Source organism: Heteronotia binoei, chromosome 14 (genome assembly GCF_032191835.1).
Source record: "Heteronotia binoei isolate CCM8104 ecotype False Entrance Well chromosome 14, APGP_CSIRO_Hbin_v1, whole genome shotgun sequence".
Lineage (NCBI taxonomy): Eukaryota > Metazoa > Chordata > Lepidosauria > Squamata > Gekkonidae > Heteronotia > Heteronotia binoei.
The window spans coordinates 31,648,248-31,665,549 of NC_083236.1; the positions used below are offsets into that span (position 1 = coordinate 31,648,248).

The window sequence follows — 17,302 nt, forward strand, 5'->3', positions numbered from 1 at the left end:
CAGCTCTCCAATTTAATTTCCAAGAAATAAGTGACGTCCTTTATTTAAAACATGTCTCCCTCTCCCTTAAAATGCTAATAAGCCATGTAATTGGTTTTGATTAGCAAAACTAAGAAGAGGAGGTCACGGGTTCAACACCATCTCCCTTATCTGCACAGCCCCAAGGCAAACTGAGGCTGCACAAGCTTGCAACTTGCAATTTACAAATAATACTACACTTGGTAACTAAAGAGAACTTTTATAGTCAGAATCTCTGAATCAAAGTGTTAGGAGGTGATATGGGGGTGGGGGGGCCTTGAGTCTCCATGCCCTGTTTTTTGCCCCTTCAGGGCAACTGGCTGGCCACTGTGAGAAACTGGAGGCGGGAATAGATGGACCACTCATCTGACTCTTGTAGGGCTGTTCTTATGTCATCTATACAGGAGCCAGCTAATTTACTATTAGAAACAATTGTGATGTTTTTCTCCCTTCCCCCTCTCACCTCCCGCAGAAATGCACAGTCTAGAAATCCAGCAGCTTATTTTCTGTAGCAGGCAAATCTGCTCTAATAATTTCCTCCATCTGATGGAGTGGTTAATGGGTATTATTAAATTACAAGTCCAAATATGACTCCAGATGACAGGGTAAAGGAGTTAACTCAAGAACAGAAGGTCCACCAGGGGGCCAGAACTCCAGAAGCCCTCCCACTGTTGCCCTTCCAAGAACCCAGAATACAGAGCATCACTGCCCCAGACATAGACTGCAATCACACACACGAAACAATGCACTTATGTTCTTATAGAAAATATTTGTTTGCCAGCGACATGACGTTTCAGGCAGAATTATTCTGGCATGCTTTTGGTTCATAATGTCTCCTTAAGAACATTCCATTGTGAAGTATACTATTTTATATGATTCCATATTATTAGGTTTATTTGATTTATATCCAGCCCTCCACGCTGAAGCAGGCTCAAATGCAAAGCAAAAATTATTGAATATTTATAATACTGTTGCTTTGTATCGACTTTTATTTATACAATCGATGCACCTGTTTTAATTGCTGCAATTGTTCATTGCTGTACCGGCTTCCGCCTCAGCCGAAGAGAAGCCGCAGGTATAAAAACTGAATAAATAAATAAGAGAGATCTGCTCTCCCTCCCCTCCCCGCAATGAATCCCTTGCAATTGCGGTGCCAGGAACCGGCGGGAGGCCTCTCGCGGAACTTGCGCAGCTTTGCAAGTGGGAGAGCGGCAGCCACCGGCTTTCTTTTTCACCCCTTGCGAGTGCAACGCCAGAACTCCCGGGGAACGTTTCACCCGCTTGCTTCTCTTGTTGGAGGCACAGCGTGCCACTAAGCATGCACAGAGCGCAGCTCGCAGGCGGGGACGCGAAGGAGGCCGTACGCAAGCGCTCTACGTTCCCAAGCTCCGGCTCTTTCCCTTCTCCTGCCGCGGCCGCTGGGTCGGTCCACCTTAAACGACGGGGGCGGTGCCGCCTCCCTCTTCCTTCCCTGGAGAGCGGCGCGCGTGGAAGGGGGGGAGCGATCGTCTGGGCGCCCTCCCGGTGCCCTTCGCCTGCCGGCGGCCATGGCTTTGCGGAGGACGCTGAGCTTAGCAGCGAGGGCTTACTCGCAAGGAGCCGCGAAGGTAGAGGCGGCGGGGGAAGCAGGCAGAGCGGGGAGGACGTCGTTTGCTTGAGCTGCCTGGAGGTGGAGTGTGCGTCGGGCCGAGTTTAGCGTTGCAGCAGAATCGAGGAATTGGCCCTTCTGACAAAACCTCCCTGTTCAGGCGCAGGATACCTGCGAATAGTAGCTGTTACAGTGAGGCAAACAAGGGGGTCGTCTTCTTCCAGACTTCTGTTCGCTCACTGTAACCGGAGACTGGACTCGAAGTTTTGGTGTGATCCAGTAGGGTATTGTCGCATGCAAAATTCCAGCCAGATGACGGAAACCACCCGGGGTTGTGGAAGCTACACAACTGGCCATTGCGAGCAGTGGTGCTTTGTAGGGGGTAAATGCAAGAACCCTGTGAACCGAGGGATTTCCCATGATCCTTTGCAATCTTGTGGTGGATGGTGGGAGCTCAGTGTGGCGATTACAGCCTTGAACTGGGTTCTGGGAGACCCAGGTTCGAATCCTCACTGCGCTGCAGAAGCTAATCACTTTTGGCCTAGCCTACCTCACAGGGGTGTTGTAAAGTGGGGAAGAGGAGAACAATGTTGTAAGCTGGTTTGGGCGCTTCCGTTGGGGAGAAATAAGCGGTAATATGAATAAACCTGTTTGTTTATATGATGCAGCCAGTGGCGAGGGAGGTGGGGAGGGGATGTCCTAACATGGATTAAAAGAAAATTATGGACGGGTAGAAGCTGGCCAGGATCTGAAGACTGATTCTGTGCATTTTTTTCTCAGGATTTTAGCCCTTGTTTTTAACATGAGGACTACTGGATTGGTTTACACAAGGATTGCAGAATAAGGATTCCAGAAACTTGGAACAAACAGCTCGGGGAGGCGCATTTGGGTTCTGAGAGCCAGTTTGGTGTAGTAGTTAAGTGGCAGACTCTTATCTGGGAGAACCGGGTTTGATTCCCCACTCCCCGGGTTTGATTCCTCCACATGCACCTGCTGGAATGACCGTAGGTTAGCCATAGTTCTCACAGAGTTGTTCTTGAAAGGGCAGCTGCTGTGAGAGCCCTCTCAGCCCCACCCACCTCATAGGGTGTTTATTGTGGGGGGAGATGATATGGGAGATTGTGAGCCGCTCTGAGTCTCTGATTCAGAGAGAAGGGCGGGGTATAAATCTGCGTTCTTCTTCTTGATCCAATCTGATAGATGCCTTTTGTTGAAACAGATATACATACCTATGCTTGCTGCAGAGTTGGACTGCTGATCAATTGATCCACTGACCTATCTAATGCCAGTGTCTGGCATCCTGTGTCCTTTATCCAGCAATGCTGGCTATTTGAGCCACAGACTTAAGTATGCAAAGCATCTACGTAGGCAAAGTGCCTGTTCTGCCACTGGGCTGGGCAAGGTGGACATCTCATCCTACAGATAATTGTGAGCCCTCCAGTGTTTCGTTTATGAAAAAACAGGAATAGTCATAGCCAAGCAGTAATATACAGACCATTTGCACGGACTCTGAGGCTGCAGGCTTGCCACAGAATTCATTGAACACCAAAATATATACTTAAGGAAACTGCATGTTCACATTTAGATATTATCTGCTCCCATAGTTGAGGCATGGGTTGTTCCTCTGCAATTTGTTTTCTGAGATCTCATTCCTAGACAGGCTCGTGCCAGAAGGTGGCATTGGGACAGGTCTGCCTTATTGGAGCACCTGGTAAAAAGGCAGATGATATGATGTGGAGCTTTGATGAAGGTGCAATTTTGGTATAGAGATCAGCTTGCACCGTGCACAGTCCCAGCTGTTCTTTTGCAATTGCGCAAGCTCTGGTCTCCACACTTGTCATCTCAGCCATCCTCTCCCTTATCTTGTCACAGGATTGGCTTACGGAGGATTTCCTTGATGCCTTGAGAGCTGTGGTGGGGAGTGCCAATGTGTCCACAGCCACAGCGGTCCGGGAGCAACATGGCCATGATGAGTCCATGCACAGGTATTCAGAAGGGAATCTGAGGGGATGGGTTCATTGCTTTCGTTCCCCCTTTGGGAATTTTCATGAAGAGAAAGTAACAACCTTTTTGAGCCTACAGACAGTTTCAGAATTCTGAGACAGGGTGGTGGTGAGCACAGCCACAAAATGGCTGCCACAGCAGGTGGAGCAACACACTGAGGAAGCCCAAGTGGAGGGGAGAAGAAGGATAATTTTTAAAAAATACATTGGGAAGGAGGAGTGAGAGAATGAAGCCAACACTGGGAGCAGCTTCACCGAAATGTTTTTAGAAATACAGTCAATGAGGTTGCTAGTGACCAGTCAGATGTCTTGCCAGGCAAAAGCCCCACCCACTTTCTAAAAACACTTAGCGGGCCTATGGTATGTTGCTGTGCTGGCTGTCTCCGTGAGCTGAGATGAGAGAAAAATGCTGTGTGGAAGGTGGGAGGTAAGGCAGGAAAGGAGAGCGAGTTCAGATCCCTCACCTGCGTGCCTCTTTAATGTTAAAATGAGACACTGTGCACATACCTTTGCTTGATATGTGAATGCGGAAGGTATGTGAATAAACTGATATGCCTCTCGATATCTAATCCTGCCTGGATGCTCTCCCCCTAAGAAAAGCCATGTTGGATCAGGCCAATGGCGCATCCAGTCCAACACTGTCACACAGTAGCCAAAAACCCCCAGGTGCCATCAGGAGGGCCGTCAGTGGGGCCAGGACACTGTGGCGCCCCCTGCCCCCAGCACCAAGAATACAGAGCATCACTGCTCCAGACAGAGAGTTCCAACAATACGCTGTGGCTAATAGCCACTGATGGACCTTTGCTCCATATGTTTATCCAATCTCCTCCTGAAACTGGCTATGCTTGTAGCTGCCACCACCTCCTATGGCAGTGAATTCCATATATTAATCACCCTTTGGGTGAAGAAGTACTTCCTTTTATCCATTTTAACCCGACTGCTCAGCATTTTCATTCTCCTGGCTCTTAAGATGATTGTCTCTTGTTCTACCTCTCTTCTGTGTCTTAGGTGCCACCCGCCAGATGCTGTGGTCTGGCCCCAGAACGTGGATCAGGCCAGCTTGCTAGCCAGAGCTTGCTACAGTAGAGGAGTTCCCATCATCCCCTTTGGCACGGGCACAGGCCTGGAGGGTGGCGTGAGTGCTGTGCAGGTAGGGCAGCTGGCCGGTGAGATGGGGAGAAGGTTGGGCCACAGTGGCTAGTGGGATGGCGCCCTTTTCTAGGGACTAGAACGGAGGAGGATTGAAAAAGTATGAAGCAAAACCAGGCTTGGGGCTTAATTTGCATGGCATTTACACCAAAGTCCATTTTGGTTTGGGAATACAGAAAGACACAGAAACACTCTCTTAGCTACCATCAGTGAGGGATCACAATCATATTCTTCACCTTTGGGCTTAGAGGGGAAACACTCCAGGTCTGATGCTGAGGCTTTCTGATGGGCTTCAGCTCCAGCACCTATTCTTTTGGTGCTGGAAGGAGCTGCTGCTCTCCTGCAATAAGCTGAAAGGAGCACACCTTGCTGGTACTGATGTTTTGGCTCATTGGCCCAAAAAGTTTGCAAAAATCTACTTTTAACAACAGTCTGCATTCATGAGAGAGCTACTGTATCGGGAGATGCATAAATAGGCTCCTGTGCAGAAGTGACAGGGAGGAATTGGGAGGGCTCTGGATGATAACAAGTCCTGTGTGTATCAGGCCTTCCCCTTGTGTCTGCTTCATTTTTTTTGCTAACCATTTTACCACCTTCAATGGGACAGGGTGGTGTGTGCTTTAACCTGACCCGAATGGATCAGATCTCTGCACTGAACACAGAAGACTTTACTGTTGCTGTGGAGCCAGGAGTGACCCGGAAGGCCCTGAACAGCTTCCTGAGGGACAGTGGTCTCTGGTTTCCTGTCGGTATGGCTGCCTTGGAGATTGTTTGTGGCGGAGGGTGGTGACCTGGGCGCAGCTCTGGGGCCAAGGCAAATGAGAACTGTTCTTGTATAGGCTGGCAGGACATTCCAGCTCTGCTTTTGTTCAGAATCAAAGAGTAGCTGAACAGCAAAATGGCAAGCTGGAAACAGGATAGCTGTGCATCAAGGACCAATTTGAAGCAGTTGCATCTTTCTTTACCTGTCCCCAGTAAAGATGGCAAATTTCTTCATTTAGACATTTATATCCCAGTTTTTATCCCCAAAGGGAGGTGGGTTTTGGAGCTTAAGCATTCCAAATAAACAAATTGCAAAATAAAGGGGTGATTTCAAGCAGCTTGAGAGTTTATTGAAGGAGCATTTGAGGGTCAGAGTTCTGATTTGGAAATCTCATGCTTCATTGGATCGTTTTTTAAGGTGGCATCCTGTTGTGTCCTTTGGTCAGGTGAAGTGACCATCGTGTTAGTCAATCTGCAGTGGCAGGAGATTGTCGGGTGCATTTTGAGGATGCACTCTCAGTTCATGCAAGGTGTAGGTTCGACTCCCACGGGCCTGGCTGTGCCCCTGCGTGAACTGTGTGTGCACCCAAGAATATGCTCCAGAATCATCTGCAACATACACGATTAACAAATTCAACACAGAAAAAAAGATCTCTCTCTCAGAGGAGTCTCATTTTGAAAACAATAACTTAGACTAACTGAGGTAGCTTATTTAAGCCTCCCTTCCAAGGCACTTTGGCATTTATTTATTTTTTTCTTGGAAACTAAAATTGCAATTTATTCTGCTTTCTTTAAGAAAAGTGCTTCAGGGACCCATATTTCAAAGGCAAGATCTCCAGGGCTGTCACCCCAATTCTTAGCAGGCAGGCTGTGCTATATTTGCAGTTTGTACTGTACCCCAGGAGGGAAGGCAGCATGGTGTAGCCTGATATTGTCTGATCTCAGAAGCTAAGCAGGGTTGATACTTGGATGGGAGACCTCCAAGGAAGACTCTGCAGAGGAAGGCAATCCTCTTTTGCATCTCCTATGCCCTTGTGCTGGGGTTCCCCTATGATAGTTCTAACTTGAATACACTTAAATATGTACAGAGTACACCTATCCACTTGGTGCACCAAGAATAAAGGAAGGTGTGATCGATTTGGATGGGTTCTCCTCCCTTGTCCAGGTGCTTTCTGACATCTTTTGGAAATGTGTCATACTCTGGCCTTCGTTGCTCTCTGTAGTTTGTGACTAAAGGGGCCCTTTGTATTCAGAGGCCTCTGAATACCAGTGCAAGGAGGCAACATCAGGGGCAGGTCACAGCTTCTGTGCCCTGTTTATTGGCTTCTATAGCAACTGGTTGGCTGGTGAGTGAGACAGGCTGCTGAACTAGATGGGCCTACTGGTCTTGTCCGGGAGGGCTTTCCTTACATTCTTATGAGGTAGAACCTGAGTTTTGGAGGTTTCTGGGTCAGTTTCAGATGCTGCCAGCCAGACACGAGAGAGCTTTCTGCCAGTCTATTGGCTTTGTGGAAGGCATGGAGTGGGGGCTTTTGTTGCCGTCTCAATGAGTTGTCTTTCCTTCCCCAGACCCTGGGGCTGATGCCTCTCTCTGTGGCATGGCAGCCACAGCTGCATCTGGCACCAATGCGGTACGCTACGGCACCATGCGCCACAATGTGCTGAATTTGCAGGTGGTGCTTCCTGATGGGAGGGTGCTTCATACGGCTGGGCAGAACCGGAGGCCCAGGTAGGTCACAAAGCTGCTTTCTCGAAGCTATGTTACACCTTCCCTTAAGACTCTGCATTGGGTTTTCTAGCACATTTTCTCCCCAGACTGGGAGTTTTTACTTAACAGAAGGCCCTACAGCATGTTAATGGGCGTGACCTATCTGACTTCCTTCCTGTGTCTTTTTGTCACCTGTTTGCTGCTTATTGCTCGCTCTGGCCCATGTTGCAAACACTGATTCAAAGGGGTGCTAGTGGTTACAGCCTGAGGCTGCAGTTTGGAGAAAAAAATACTGCTGAGCTGGAGAAAGTGCAGCAGAGGACAACTGTGATGACTGCGGGGTTGGGGTACTTTTCCTGTGGGGAGAGGCTAAAAAGACTGTGGCTTTTCAGTTTAGACAGAAATGGTGAAGAGGACGTGATAGAGGTCTGCAAAATTATGCAAAGGGGAGAGAGAGTGGATCAAGAGAAGTATTTTCACCTCTCCCTAGATTCTAGAACTTGGGAGAACCCAAGGATGTTAATTCAAGATGGATTAAAGGAGTGATTTTTTTAAAAATGCAATGCACTGCCAGAGGATGTAGTGATGGCTGTAGGTATTGATGGCCTTTTTAATTTTTTTTATATTTGTGTGCGCGCATACATGCACCTGGAAATCATGCTGACTTCTGGTGACTGATCCCTGTATGATACTCAGGGAGGTGGCTGAATAAAGCCTGCTCCTGAACTCCCAACTGGGTGTTTCAAGGAGGTCTCCCATCCAAGTACTGAACACAGTCCACCCTGCTTAGCTTCCGGGAACTGACAAGATTGGGCTTGCCTGGGCTATTCAGGTCAGGGCTAGGCATCGATAGCTTTAATGGGGGATTTGACAAATTCAAGGAGAAGAGGTCCATCAGTGACTCCTACACAAAAAAAAGGCAGCGGGACTGAGGGTAGCATGCACAGTACTCCCCCTTCCATTTCGTCCTTACGACAGTGCTCGGAGGTAGGTTGGGCCATGAATGAATGATGGATCCTAGACCCTCCGAGAGGCTTAATGGCAATGTTGCCTTTGGTCTCCCAGATGCTAGGTTGTCTCTTGGAACACTACCACATGCTCCTTTGCACATGAAAGGGATTCCTATAAGCAGGGCTGGCTCGCCCACTAGGCAAACTAGGCAGTTGCCTAGGGCGCTGGCAGGGTGGAAGCGCAAAATTCGACCTTCCCCCTCGGCAAACACCTAGTATGCCCGCTCCTCAACCTCATTTTCGCTCCCTTCCCCACCCCAGGTCTACTTCAAAGCCTGGAAGGGCTGTCTAACACCGCTCCAGGGTGATCTAAAGGCACTCCCCACCCCGCTGATCAGCTGATCCGGGCTTTAAAATAGACCTGGGATGGGGAAGGGAGGGAGGAGGAGGGGCGGCAGGGGGCGCTGTGGAGGGGTGGCAGGCTGGCAATCTGCGTAGGGCACCATGCGCCCTCGGGGCTGGTGCTACCTATAAGGCCAAAGGTTAGAAAACCACTTGCTGAATGTCACTGCAGGCTCCCTGAGACTTTATGTTCTGTACAGTAACTTGCACAGCATGGGTATCGTTTTGCCCATCATGAAGAATGGCATGCTAGTTCTCTGACATTCGTGTCTCTCTCCCTTCCAGGAAGAGTGCAGCTGGTTACCAACTCACAGGCCTCTTTATAGGCTCAGAGGGGACCTTGGGTCTGATCACCCAGGCCACCCTACGCCTCCACGGCATCCCCGAGGCCACAGTGGCGGCCACCTGTGCCTTTCCAAGCGTGCAAGCTGCCGTGGACAGCACCGTGCAGGTTCTGCAAGCTGGGATTCCCATTGCTCGCATTGGTAAGAGCCAGGGGCCATCTATGTGAGCTGAGAGGGCAGGGGGTGGCAAAGAAAGTGTGGTGCCTCTTCCCTTTTGCCTCACAGCAGAGCAACCAAGAGGCCTCAGATCAGGCCATTGTTTGGCATTCTGAACCCTGGAATTGCGTTTTGAGTTTTACAGAACTTTTGGGCTTTGAGCCAACCAATCCAAATCAGTACCAAAGAGTAGTGATCTTCAGCCTTTTTAGACCCCACTCATCTTTAACCTCCATGGGGCATCAGGAGATGCTACAGTCATGTGACAGGAAGAGGGGGAGCCAGGGTAGTTTTGAAGATAATTTCTAGGCTGCCATTCTGGGGAACCTAAGTTTATAACCTTCCTGCTGGTGAGATGTTGAGAACTTGATACCGCAAAGATAAGGTTGCCAGCTCCAAGTTGGGAAATACCTGGAGATTTGGGGGCGGAAACTGAAGAGGGTGGGGTTTGGGGTATAATACCAGAGCCCAGCTTCCAAAGTGACCATTTTCTCCAGAAGAATTGGTATCTGTCACCTGGAGATCAGTTGTAATAGTGGGAGATCTCTAGACACCACCTAGAGGGTGGCAACCCTACACAAAGATGTATGGAGCACTGGAGGACTGATGGTTGAGGAAGGCCAAGCTAAACTTTATGACGAATGGAGAAGAGAGAGAATGCAAAGGAGAAGAGGGTGTCTCTGAACCTACCTGGGCTATAAAGGAATCTTCTCTGATATTGAGTGACCTTGCTTTGCTATCCTGTTGCTTTGTGTGTGCCAATAGAGGAAGCAGGCATAGTGCCTTGCGGTCTGTCCATGGATACAAGAAGCAGGCCATTTCTAAAAGCACCCCCCCTCCCCAAATAGTATCTCTTTAGGGGTTTATCACCAGTGTTCCCTCTAAACGGAGTTAGTGTGAGCTAGCTTACAGTTTTTTGCTTCCAACTCACACATACATTGTCTTAGCTCTGGAAGGATGGCCCCAGAGCAAATTAGTTTGTGCCACAGCCAAAATGCTTGCGCACAACTTTATGCTGGTAGCTCACAAAGTAGAATTATTGTTCATGAGACTCCATGCTTAGAGGTAGCATTGCTTATGACCCAGTAGGTGGAGCTCCACAATCTGATTGAGGGTCCCAACCCACTGGATGAAGACCAGTGTCTTCCAAGGTGTGCAAGACAGGAAAACCCTTTTTGTAAAAAGCCCCCTTTGTAGAATGAATTTTCTTGCCAGGGTGTAGCCATCTTATCTGTACAGACTAAAAACTAATTGCCATTGTTGAGCTGCTGTTGCATCAGGGAATGTTCACCAACATTCTAATTTCTAAAGGGTAGAAGGAAGCCAAACAGGAGGTGGCTTGGGTAAAAAAAAAAAGCCTCAGAGGGGGAGGACTACATATAGGCAGGACTGTGTGTTCTGGGGGTGCTTCTTTAGCACTACTCATACTAGTGTGGTGGAGTGCTTAACAGTGTTGGACTGGTATCTGGGTGACCAGGGTTCGAATCCCCACTTCTGCCATGCAAGCTCCCTGGGTGACCTTGGGCTTGTCACACTTTCACCCTAACCTACCTCACACGGTTGTTGTCAGGATAAAATAGAGGAGAGGAGACTAATGGGCGCCACTTTAGGGGAGGATGCCCTTTGGGGAGAAAGATGGGATCCAAATGAAGAACTAATTTTTCTGTTTGTAAGCACTGTGAGAGCAGACCCAGAAAAGACGCTGAGAGTTCTGTTTATGGCAGTAGCATTAGCTGGTGGTAGGGTTTCAAGAGCCTCACAATATGTGTGCAAGAGCCATAGTTTGACCACCCCTGGACTAGGCAGTTGAATGCAATTAAACATTTTGCTCACTTTGTGGTTCCACATTCTGCCATGTTGTGGCTGCCATCCCTTCTTCCTGTTCCCACTGCCCCAGAATTCCTAGATGAGATCATGATGGTTGCCTGCAACCGCTACAGCGGCCTCAGCTACCCGGAGTTGCCCACCCTCTTCTTGGAGTTTCACGGCAGCGAGCAAAGTGTGGAAGAGCAGGTGCAGGCAACAGGTAAGTCCTGTGGAGGAGGGGCATGGGGGCCCCAGCAAGGCAGGGAGCGTGGGTGCACACACGCAAGCAACTGCATGACCAATTGAGAGGGCGGCGGGGTGGCTGTGACACAAGGCTTCCTCTGCAGGAGAGATTGCGCAGCTGAACGGCGGATCGGAGTTTTTGTGGGCCCGGGAGCAGGAAGCCCGGAACCAGCTGTGGAATGCACGGCATAACGCTTGGTACGCAGCGCTGGCCCTTCGCCCTGGCAAGAAGGTGAGAGAGGGAGGGTCTGGCGATCTATGAAGAATGCATAGATGATTCTGCCTTATGCTGAATCAGACCACTAGTCTATCAAGATCAGTATTATGAACTCAGACTGACAGCAGCTCTCCAGAGTCTCAGATCTTCCAGGTCACTTCCTACCTGATCCTTTTAACTGGAGCTGCCAGGATTGAACCTGGGATCTTCTGCAGGCCAAGCAGCAGGTCTTCTACTGAGCCACAGCCTCTTCCAAGGATCTGAGGAAGTGAGCTCCAACTTATGTAAGCCTTTATTAAAATATACGTCATTAAGTCTTTAAGATGTCTTTGGAGACACCTTGAGAGCCACAAGACATGACTTGTCAGATGTTTGAGAGCCATGAGGGAGGGAGGGAGGAAGATGGGGAGGGGTGGAAAGAAAGCAGCTTTAAATGCATTCTCCAAGCTGCTGGCTTGGTTTGGAGGAGTGATTTAAAGAGAAAAATGCCTTTTCCAAGCTGTCCAATGGGGCAGTGGGAGCTTTGAGAGCCACACAATATGAGTAAAAGTGCCACATGTGGCTCCCGAGCCATGGTTTGGCCACCCCGGTAAAATCACTGTTGTTAGGGGTAAGCATGGCTTATAGACTGTTTCTCCCCACCTCCCTCAACTTTTCTGCTGTACTGCTTTAGCACTAGGACTCTTTGCGCTGCGCAAGGCCTATAGCTTAGTGGTAAAAGCATCTGCTTGGCATGCAGAAGGTCTCAGGTTCAGTTCTTGGCATCTCCAGCTAAATGGGCTTGGTAGCAGGTGATATGAAAGACCTCCAACAGAGACCTAGGAAAGCAGCGCCATTCACAGTAAACAAGACTGTCCTGGGTAGATCTGGGGTCTGACTTTGTTTAAGGCAACTTCCTGTGTGGTGGGTGGGTGTGTCCTCTTGCCTTTACCATACATAGTAGACTGGATTGTGTTAATTAGTCACTGGCAAGTAGGTTGCTGAATTGTTTAGCTTTGGTAGCAGAGAGTTAGTGTAGAAGGGTTTTGGGGGGTGCTTCTTGAAAGGGCTAGTAAGTATTGGAAGGGACCGATTTTAAAGACATCCTCTGCCAACCCACCCACAATTTCTACCTCCCTGTTTGGATAGGTTAAAAAAACCACTTCATGATCTCATGCTGCAGTAGGCTGAGGATATTTATGCTTCACCCTCTTTTCTCTCTTTCCCTCCTCTCACATCATCAGGGTTATTCCACTGATGTGTGCGTTCCCATCTCCCGCCTCCCTGCTGTTCTGGTGGAAACCAAGCGAGATCTTCTGGCCTCCAGACTCACAGGTAGGCAGGCAGCCTCTGTTGTTGGAAGAGGGGCAAGAAGAGGTTCACTGCAGAATTGAAGTTGTTCCTTGAGAGGCTGGAAGGGGGATTCGGCCAGTTCCAACAATGTTGGGCTGATCCTCTGATCCAGTAATGCTCAGATATTACTTTATTATTTATTGGACATGCAGAGATAGGGGGTAGGGGAGCCATGCTAGTTCCAAAAAGCAAGCCAAAGGATCAGATTCCCAGTTGCTTTTTGATGCATTCCTTGACCATCTTCTTATGCACATTTCCTACACTCTCCACTTTCCTTGGAAAAGAAATCGTGTTTTTCAGAAGTACCCTGGTGGGGAAAAAACCCCAGTCATTCCTTTCTTTGTAGTCTCAGTGCATGCACCCCAATGCACGGGATTCTGTGGCAGAGTTCACGGCTAAACTGGAAAAAAAAATTCAGTTTGCCCAAGTTGAGATAGGGCTCTAATGCACATACCTTGATAGGTGTGGATTTCTCTAGATGTCTCTCTGAGCTTCTGGCCGGGGTAGATAGCATGTGAATAAAATATTTGCGTAATGTTATTCTCTAGATCCCCATTGTGTACTTAGAGGGAGGGTTTCATGCTTGGTGTAAAAGTTCTTCGTCAGCTCAAGTCTTATGTGGGACTGACAATAGGATGCAAGTTCTTTACTGCCTTGTCCTTCTAGGCCCAATCGTCGGCCATGTTGGAGACGGCAACTTCCACTGCCTCCTGCTCTTTGATCCTGACGATCCAGATGAAAGTGGGCGAGTGAAGGAATTTGCTGTGCGGCTAGGCAGGTAGGACATGACTCTGTCCCATGGTGGGGGCTGGAGGAGTGGCTAAGCTTTCCCCACTTTGTGGTGGGGCCCTTGCTGTCTAAGGAGAAACTCACGGCTTTCTGTTGTTGACATATGCAAGGTCGCAGAGGGGGTATTGGGTTCACAGAAACTGCTCCTATATAGACATTTTTCTCCACCTCTATTTTTCTTAGAGTAGCCACACACTGTTGCCCTCTAATTATCCACTTTGCAGGTCTTCCCGACCCTGGCATGCTGTCTCTCAAACTTACTTTACTGTGCTTGTTTCTGAGAGCTCTCCCATCTGAATGGAAAAGTTTGCCTTTTGGGAGGTCTCACCTCCATTGGCACCATTGTCCTTCAGTCATTTTCCCATAACACCACTAGAGGGCTTTAAAAAAAGTCAGTGATTGCTGTAGCACTATAGCAATTACTGGCCAAAACAACCTCCTGTAGCACTGCAGGGAATAAATGCCGGAAAAATAGCTGCTGGAGGAAAATATGCAACCCTGCCTTCCTGCCAGATCTCCCATGTGGATGCTTCATTTCTAATATGAATGTGTCTGCATTTGCCATGGCAATAAATGCAAAATGGAGAATCCTTGCTTGCTGGATGCAGCTTGTGAGAGGAAAAAGAATTTCACCCTAGACACTGAGGTTCAACAGTATGTGCAAGAGATTCTCACAGACCTTGACTAGGCAGGGTTAGAGGAAACTACTTCCTGATTCTTCAGCAGAGCCATTTTGTATTAGCCCTCCTCTGTTGTCTCGAGAGTGACAATGTGACCATACCCCAAGGAACAGCTTTTGAGGAAATTTTAGAGACCCAGTTTGAAGTCCCTCTGCCTTTACCTGAAGGTTTCTGGATGACCTTGGGCCAGTTACACACACAGACTGAGCCTCACATACGTCACACAGGGCCAGCCCTGCCACTAGGCAATTGCCTAGGGCGTTGGCCTTGTGGAGGTACCAACTTGGGCACCCCCATGTGACTCTGTGACATTATCTGTGCAGGGGGAGGGCATCAGAAGTTAACCTTGCTTAGGGTGCCAGACAGTCCAGGGCTGGCCCTGACCTCACAATATTGTTGTGAGGATATCAAGGGAAAAGGGAACCATTTATGCCACCCTGAGCTTTCAGTAAAAGGGGTGGGATAAAAGGGCCCCAGATAGATTCAGGAAAGAAATCATTTCTTTATTCACACAGGAAGGTGCCTTCTCTGAATCAGACTGCTCATTTGCCCCTGCCACATATTGAAAGAAAAGTTTTAATATGGCTTAGTCTAGCCTGATCTCAGAAGCTAGGTAGGATCAGCCCTGGTTAGTACTTGGATGGGAGCCCACCAAGGAAGTCCAGGGTCCCTAGGGAGAGGCAAGCAGTGGCAAACGTCTCTGCTTAAAAATCCCTGTGGGGTTGCGATAAGTTGGCTGCACGATCTTTTGCACTTCTCGCTTCAGTTTTTAAAACTGAAAAACTCAAAAAGTGTGCAGGGCGTGCCAGATCCTAGTTTGATCGTAGCGGCACATTGCTACAGCCGCACCACATAAACAAGTGAAACTGACTAAACCTGAATCATACTACTGGTTCATCTTGTCTACTCAGATTGGTAGCAGCTCTCCAGTGTCTCAGGCAGAGGTCTTTCACATCACCTACCACCTGATCCTTTTAGCTGGAGATGCTGAGGGACTGGACCTGAGACATTTGGCATACCAGCCTGATGCTCTACCACTGAGCCACAGCCCCAGTCCTCAATGGCTGAGCAGGAACACAAGCCTCTCTTTCTTGCATCCTTGTCTTCCACTCAGACCATTATTTCATTTTAGAATTGAGGGTGATTTAGAATGATGCCATTTAAATCACTTGCTCGCTTGAGACAGTTTGGGGGAGGATTAAGAGGAAAGGTTTTTTAAGAACGTCTAAACCAAATTTCCATGTTCAGAACCAATGTACTGCTGCACACCCGATTGTGGATGTTGTGTGTGTGAGTCTTAATACTGGTGGGATGTTGCCTTCTCACCCAGCTTCTTCTCGCTTGTCTTCCCAGGGACTTTCTCCACTTCCCCTGTTGGACTCCCATAGAACCTCGCTCTGAATCAGCAGGGCTCTTAACATTTTGCTTTTCTTCTCCCTTAGGCGCGCCTTGGCCATGGACGGCACCTGCACAGGGGAACACGGCGTGGGCTTGGGCAAGCGGCAGCTTTTACAGGAGGAGGTTGGCGAGGTGGCCCTGTCCACCATGCAGCAGATCAAGGCCACGCTAGATCCTAAGAACCTCATGAACCCTGGGAAGGTCTTGTGACACCTCTGACTCAGACTGGCTGTCTTGGTGCTGAAGCAAAATGCGCACCATTCACCACATGTCCTCCCTTATCCAAGGACAAATCTGCTGGCTCCTGACTTGCATTGTGTCAGCACTACAAAATTAAACCATTTTGGCTTTGGCTTCCTTACCTTTGCCTTCTCCCAAGAAATTGTGGTTGATGCAGTTCTTCCAGGGAGAGGAAGAGGGACTCCAGTACTTCGCTGTCTGTTGCCCCAGCTGTGTACATGTAGCACTTTCCCCCTTAAATTAACTTATGCCTGAGGATTGAATGGCCAGGACTCAGCTGACAACCTTCCATCATAACATCTGTACTGGCAACTGGGATTAAAATAAAGAGGTTTTTTGAGGGGGAACACTTCAAAGCTGCCGGTGTTATCTCTCTGTTATGAATGCACGGGGGTGGAATCTTGGTGAAGCCTTTACGGCTTTAAGTACCTGACTGCATATTCCATTGTTCCCCGGAGATGTCGCTGGATTGGACGGAGAGAAGAGGCTTAGCTCTTCCCCACATGTATCGTTTTCCTAACCTGAAATTTATTTAATGCATTCATAAACTTGCCTTTCTCCATAAAGGGGACCTAAAAAGGCCTCTCTGGTTATCCTCTCTTCTATTTTCTCCTAGCACCAAGCCTGTGAGGGACGTTAGGCTGACTGTGTGTGACTGGTTCAAGGTGATCCAGACATGGGTCTTTCAAAGACTAGTCAAACACTTGAACCACGACATCACACGGCCTCTCCAATGTGCAGTTTGTCATGCTGGGGGCTGAGCATGTACTGATGAGCTACAATCAAACAGCTGCCCTCTCCACCATATTTGGGAACTGGCACCAGAAGGCACCACACCCCCTGCATCTTCCCTTTGTGCCTGGGAAACCAGAACACACCCCCTCCACCCCAACCCCTGAGGTTGTCTCTGGAGGAAACAAGGCACAGATAGAGGTCCTCAGATGCTGCCTCACTGTGGACAGAAAGGCCAAAGAAACACATTTCCTTCCTGTACAGTAGTAGGAAGAAGAGCGAGAAACGTAGTCAGAAGTGCTTTCAGCTCAAGTGGTCCTTGATTTTACTCTCCCCTGAAAGCTTTCACCAAGCATTTTGAAGTGCAGAAGTGGCTGTCACTCCTTGCAAAGAGTCAGCGCACGAGAGCACCTGGAACAGGGTTACAGGCTGTGCCTAGCTCACAAACAATTTCTCTCCCCTCCTCACCTACACCAGCTTGCAAATCAGTGCTGTTCTTCCACCTCGCCCCATCCAGTGGCACCTCATCTTCACGCATCTAGCCTTCTCGTAACACCATGGGAAAAGCTAGCCCAAAACTATTCTATGTATCCTGGTGGTAGAAAGTGCTGTCAAGTCACAGCCAACTTATGGTGACACAGAGTAATATTTTTTGAGACCACAGACAAACTCAGGTGGGTTTGGCATTGCCTGCCTCTGCACAGCTACCCAGGTGTTCCCTGATGCTCTCCCATTCGGGGCCTAACCGAGACCAACCCCACTTAGCTTCCAAGATCTGGTGAGAT

General features: G+C 48.8%; 1 protein-coding gene across 2 annotated transcripts; it reads left to right on the plus strand.

The window, feature by feature from the left end:
* The first annotated feature begins 1,308 nt into the window (after positions 1–1,308).
* On the plus strand, positions 1,309–15,927 carry LDHD (lactate dehydrogenase D). Of its 2 annotated transcripts, none has more exons than XM_060254134.1 (11): positions 1,309–1,625; positions 3,479–3,591; positions 4,618–4,759; positions 5,366–5,507; positions 7,090–7,249; positions 8,866–9,065; positions 10,978–11,106; positions 11,234–11,361; positions 12,570–12,660; positions 13,345–13,456; positions 15,590–15,927. In XM_060254134.1, the coding sequence occupies exons 1-11, from the start codon at positions 1,566–1,568 to the stop codon at positions 15,753–15,755; spliced, it is 1,443 nt and encodes a 480-aa protein (XP_060110117.1). In that variant the 5' UTR covers positions 1,309–1,565; the 3' UTR covers positions 15,756–15,927. The 2 variants fall into 2 exon arrangements, with proteins under 2 accessions (XP_060110117.1, XP_060110118.1); XM_060254135.1 differs by having other exon boundaries at positions 1,518–1,625; positions 11,234–11,327; positions 15,590–15,743.
* Positions 15,928–17,302: the final 1,375 nt, after the last annotated feature.

Excerpts from the sequence above, each read along its gene's own strand:
- LDHD (XM_060254134.1), top strand. The coding sequence starts at position 1,566 with ATGGCTTTGCGGAGGACGCTGAGCTTAGCAGCGAGGGCTTACTCGCAA. Across the intron at positions 1,626-3,478 it reads ACTCGCAAGGAGCCGCGAAG|GATTGGCTTACGGAGGATTT; the intron begins GTAGAGGCGGCG and ends ATCTTGTCACAG. Across the intron at positions 13,457-15,589 it reads TTTGCTGTGCGGCTAGGCAG|GCGCGCCTTGGCCATGGACG; the intron begins GTAGGACATGAC and ends CTTCTCCCTTAG.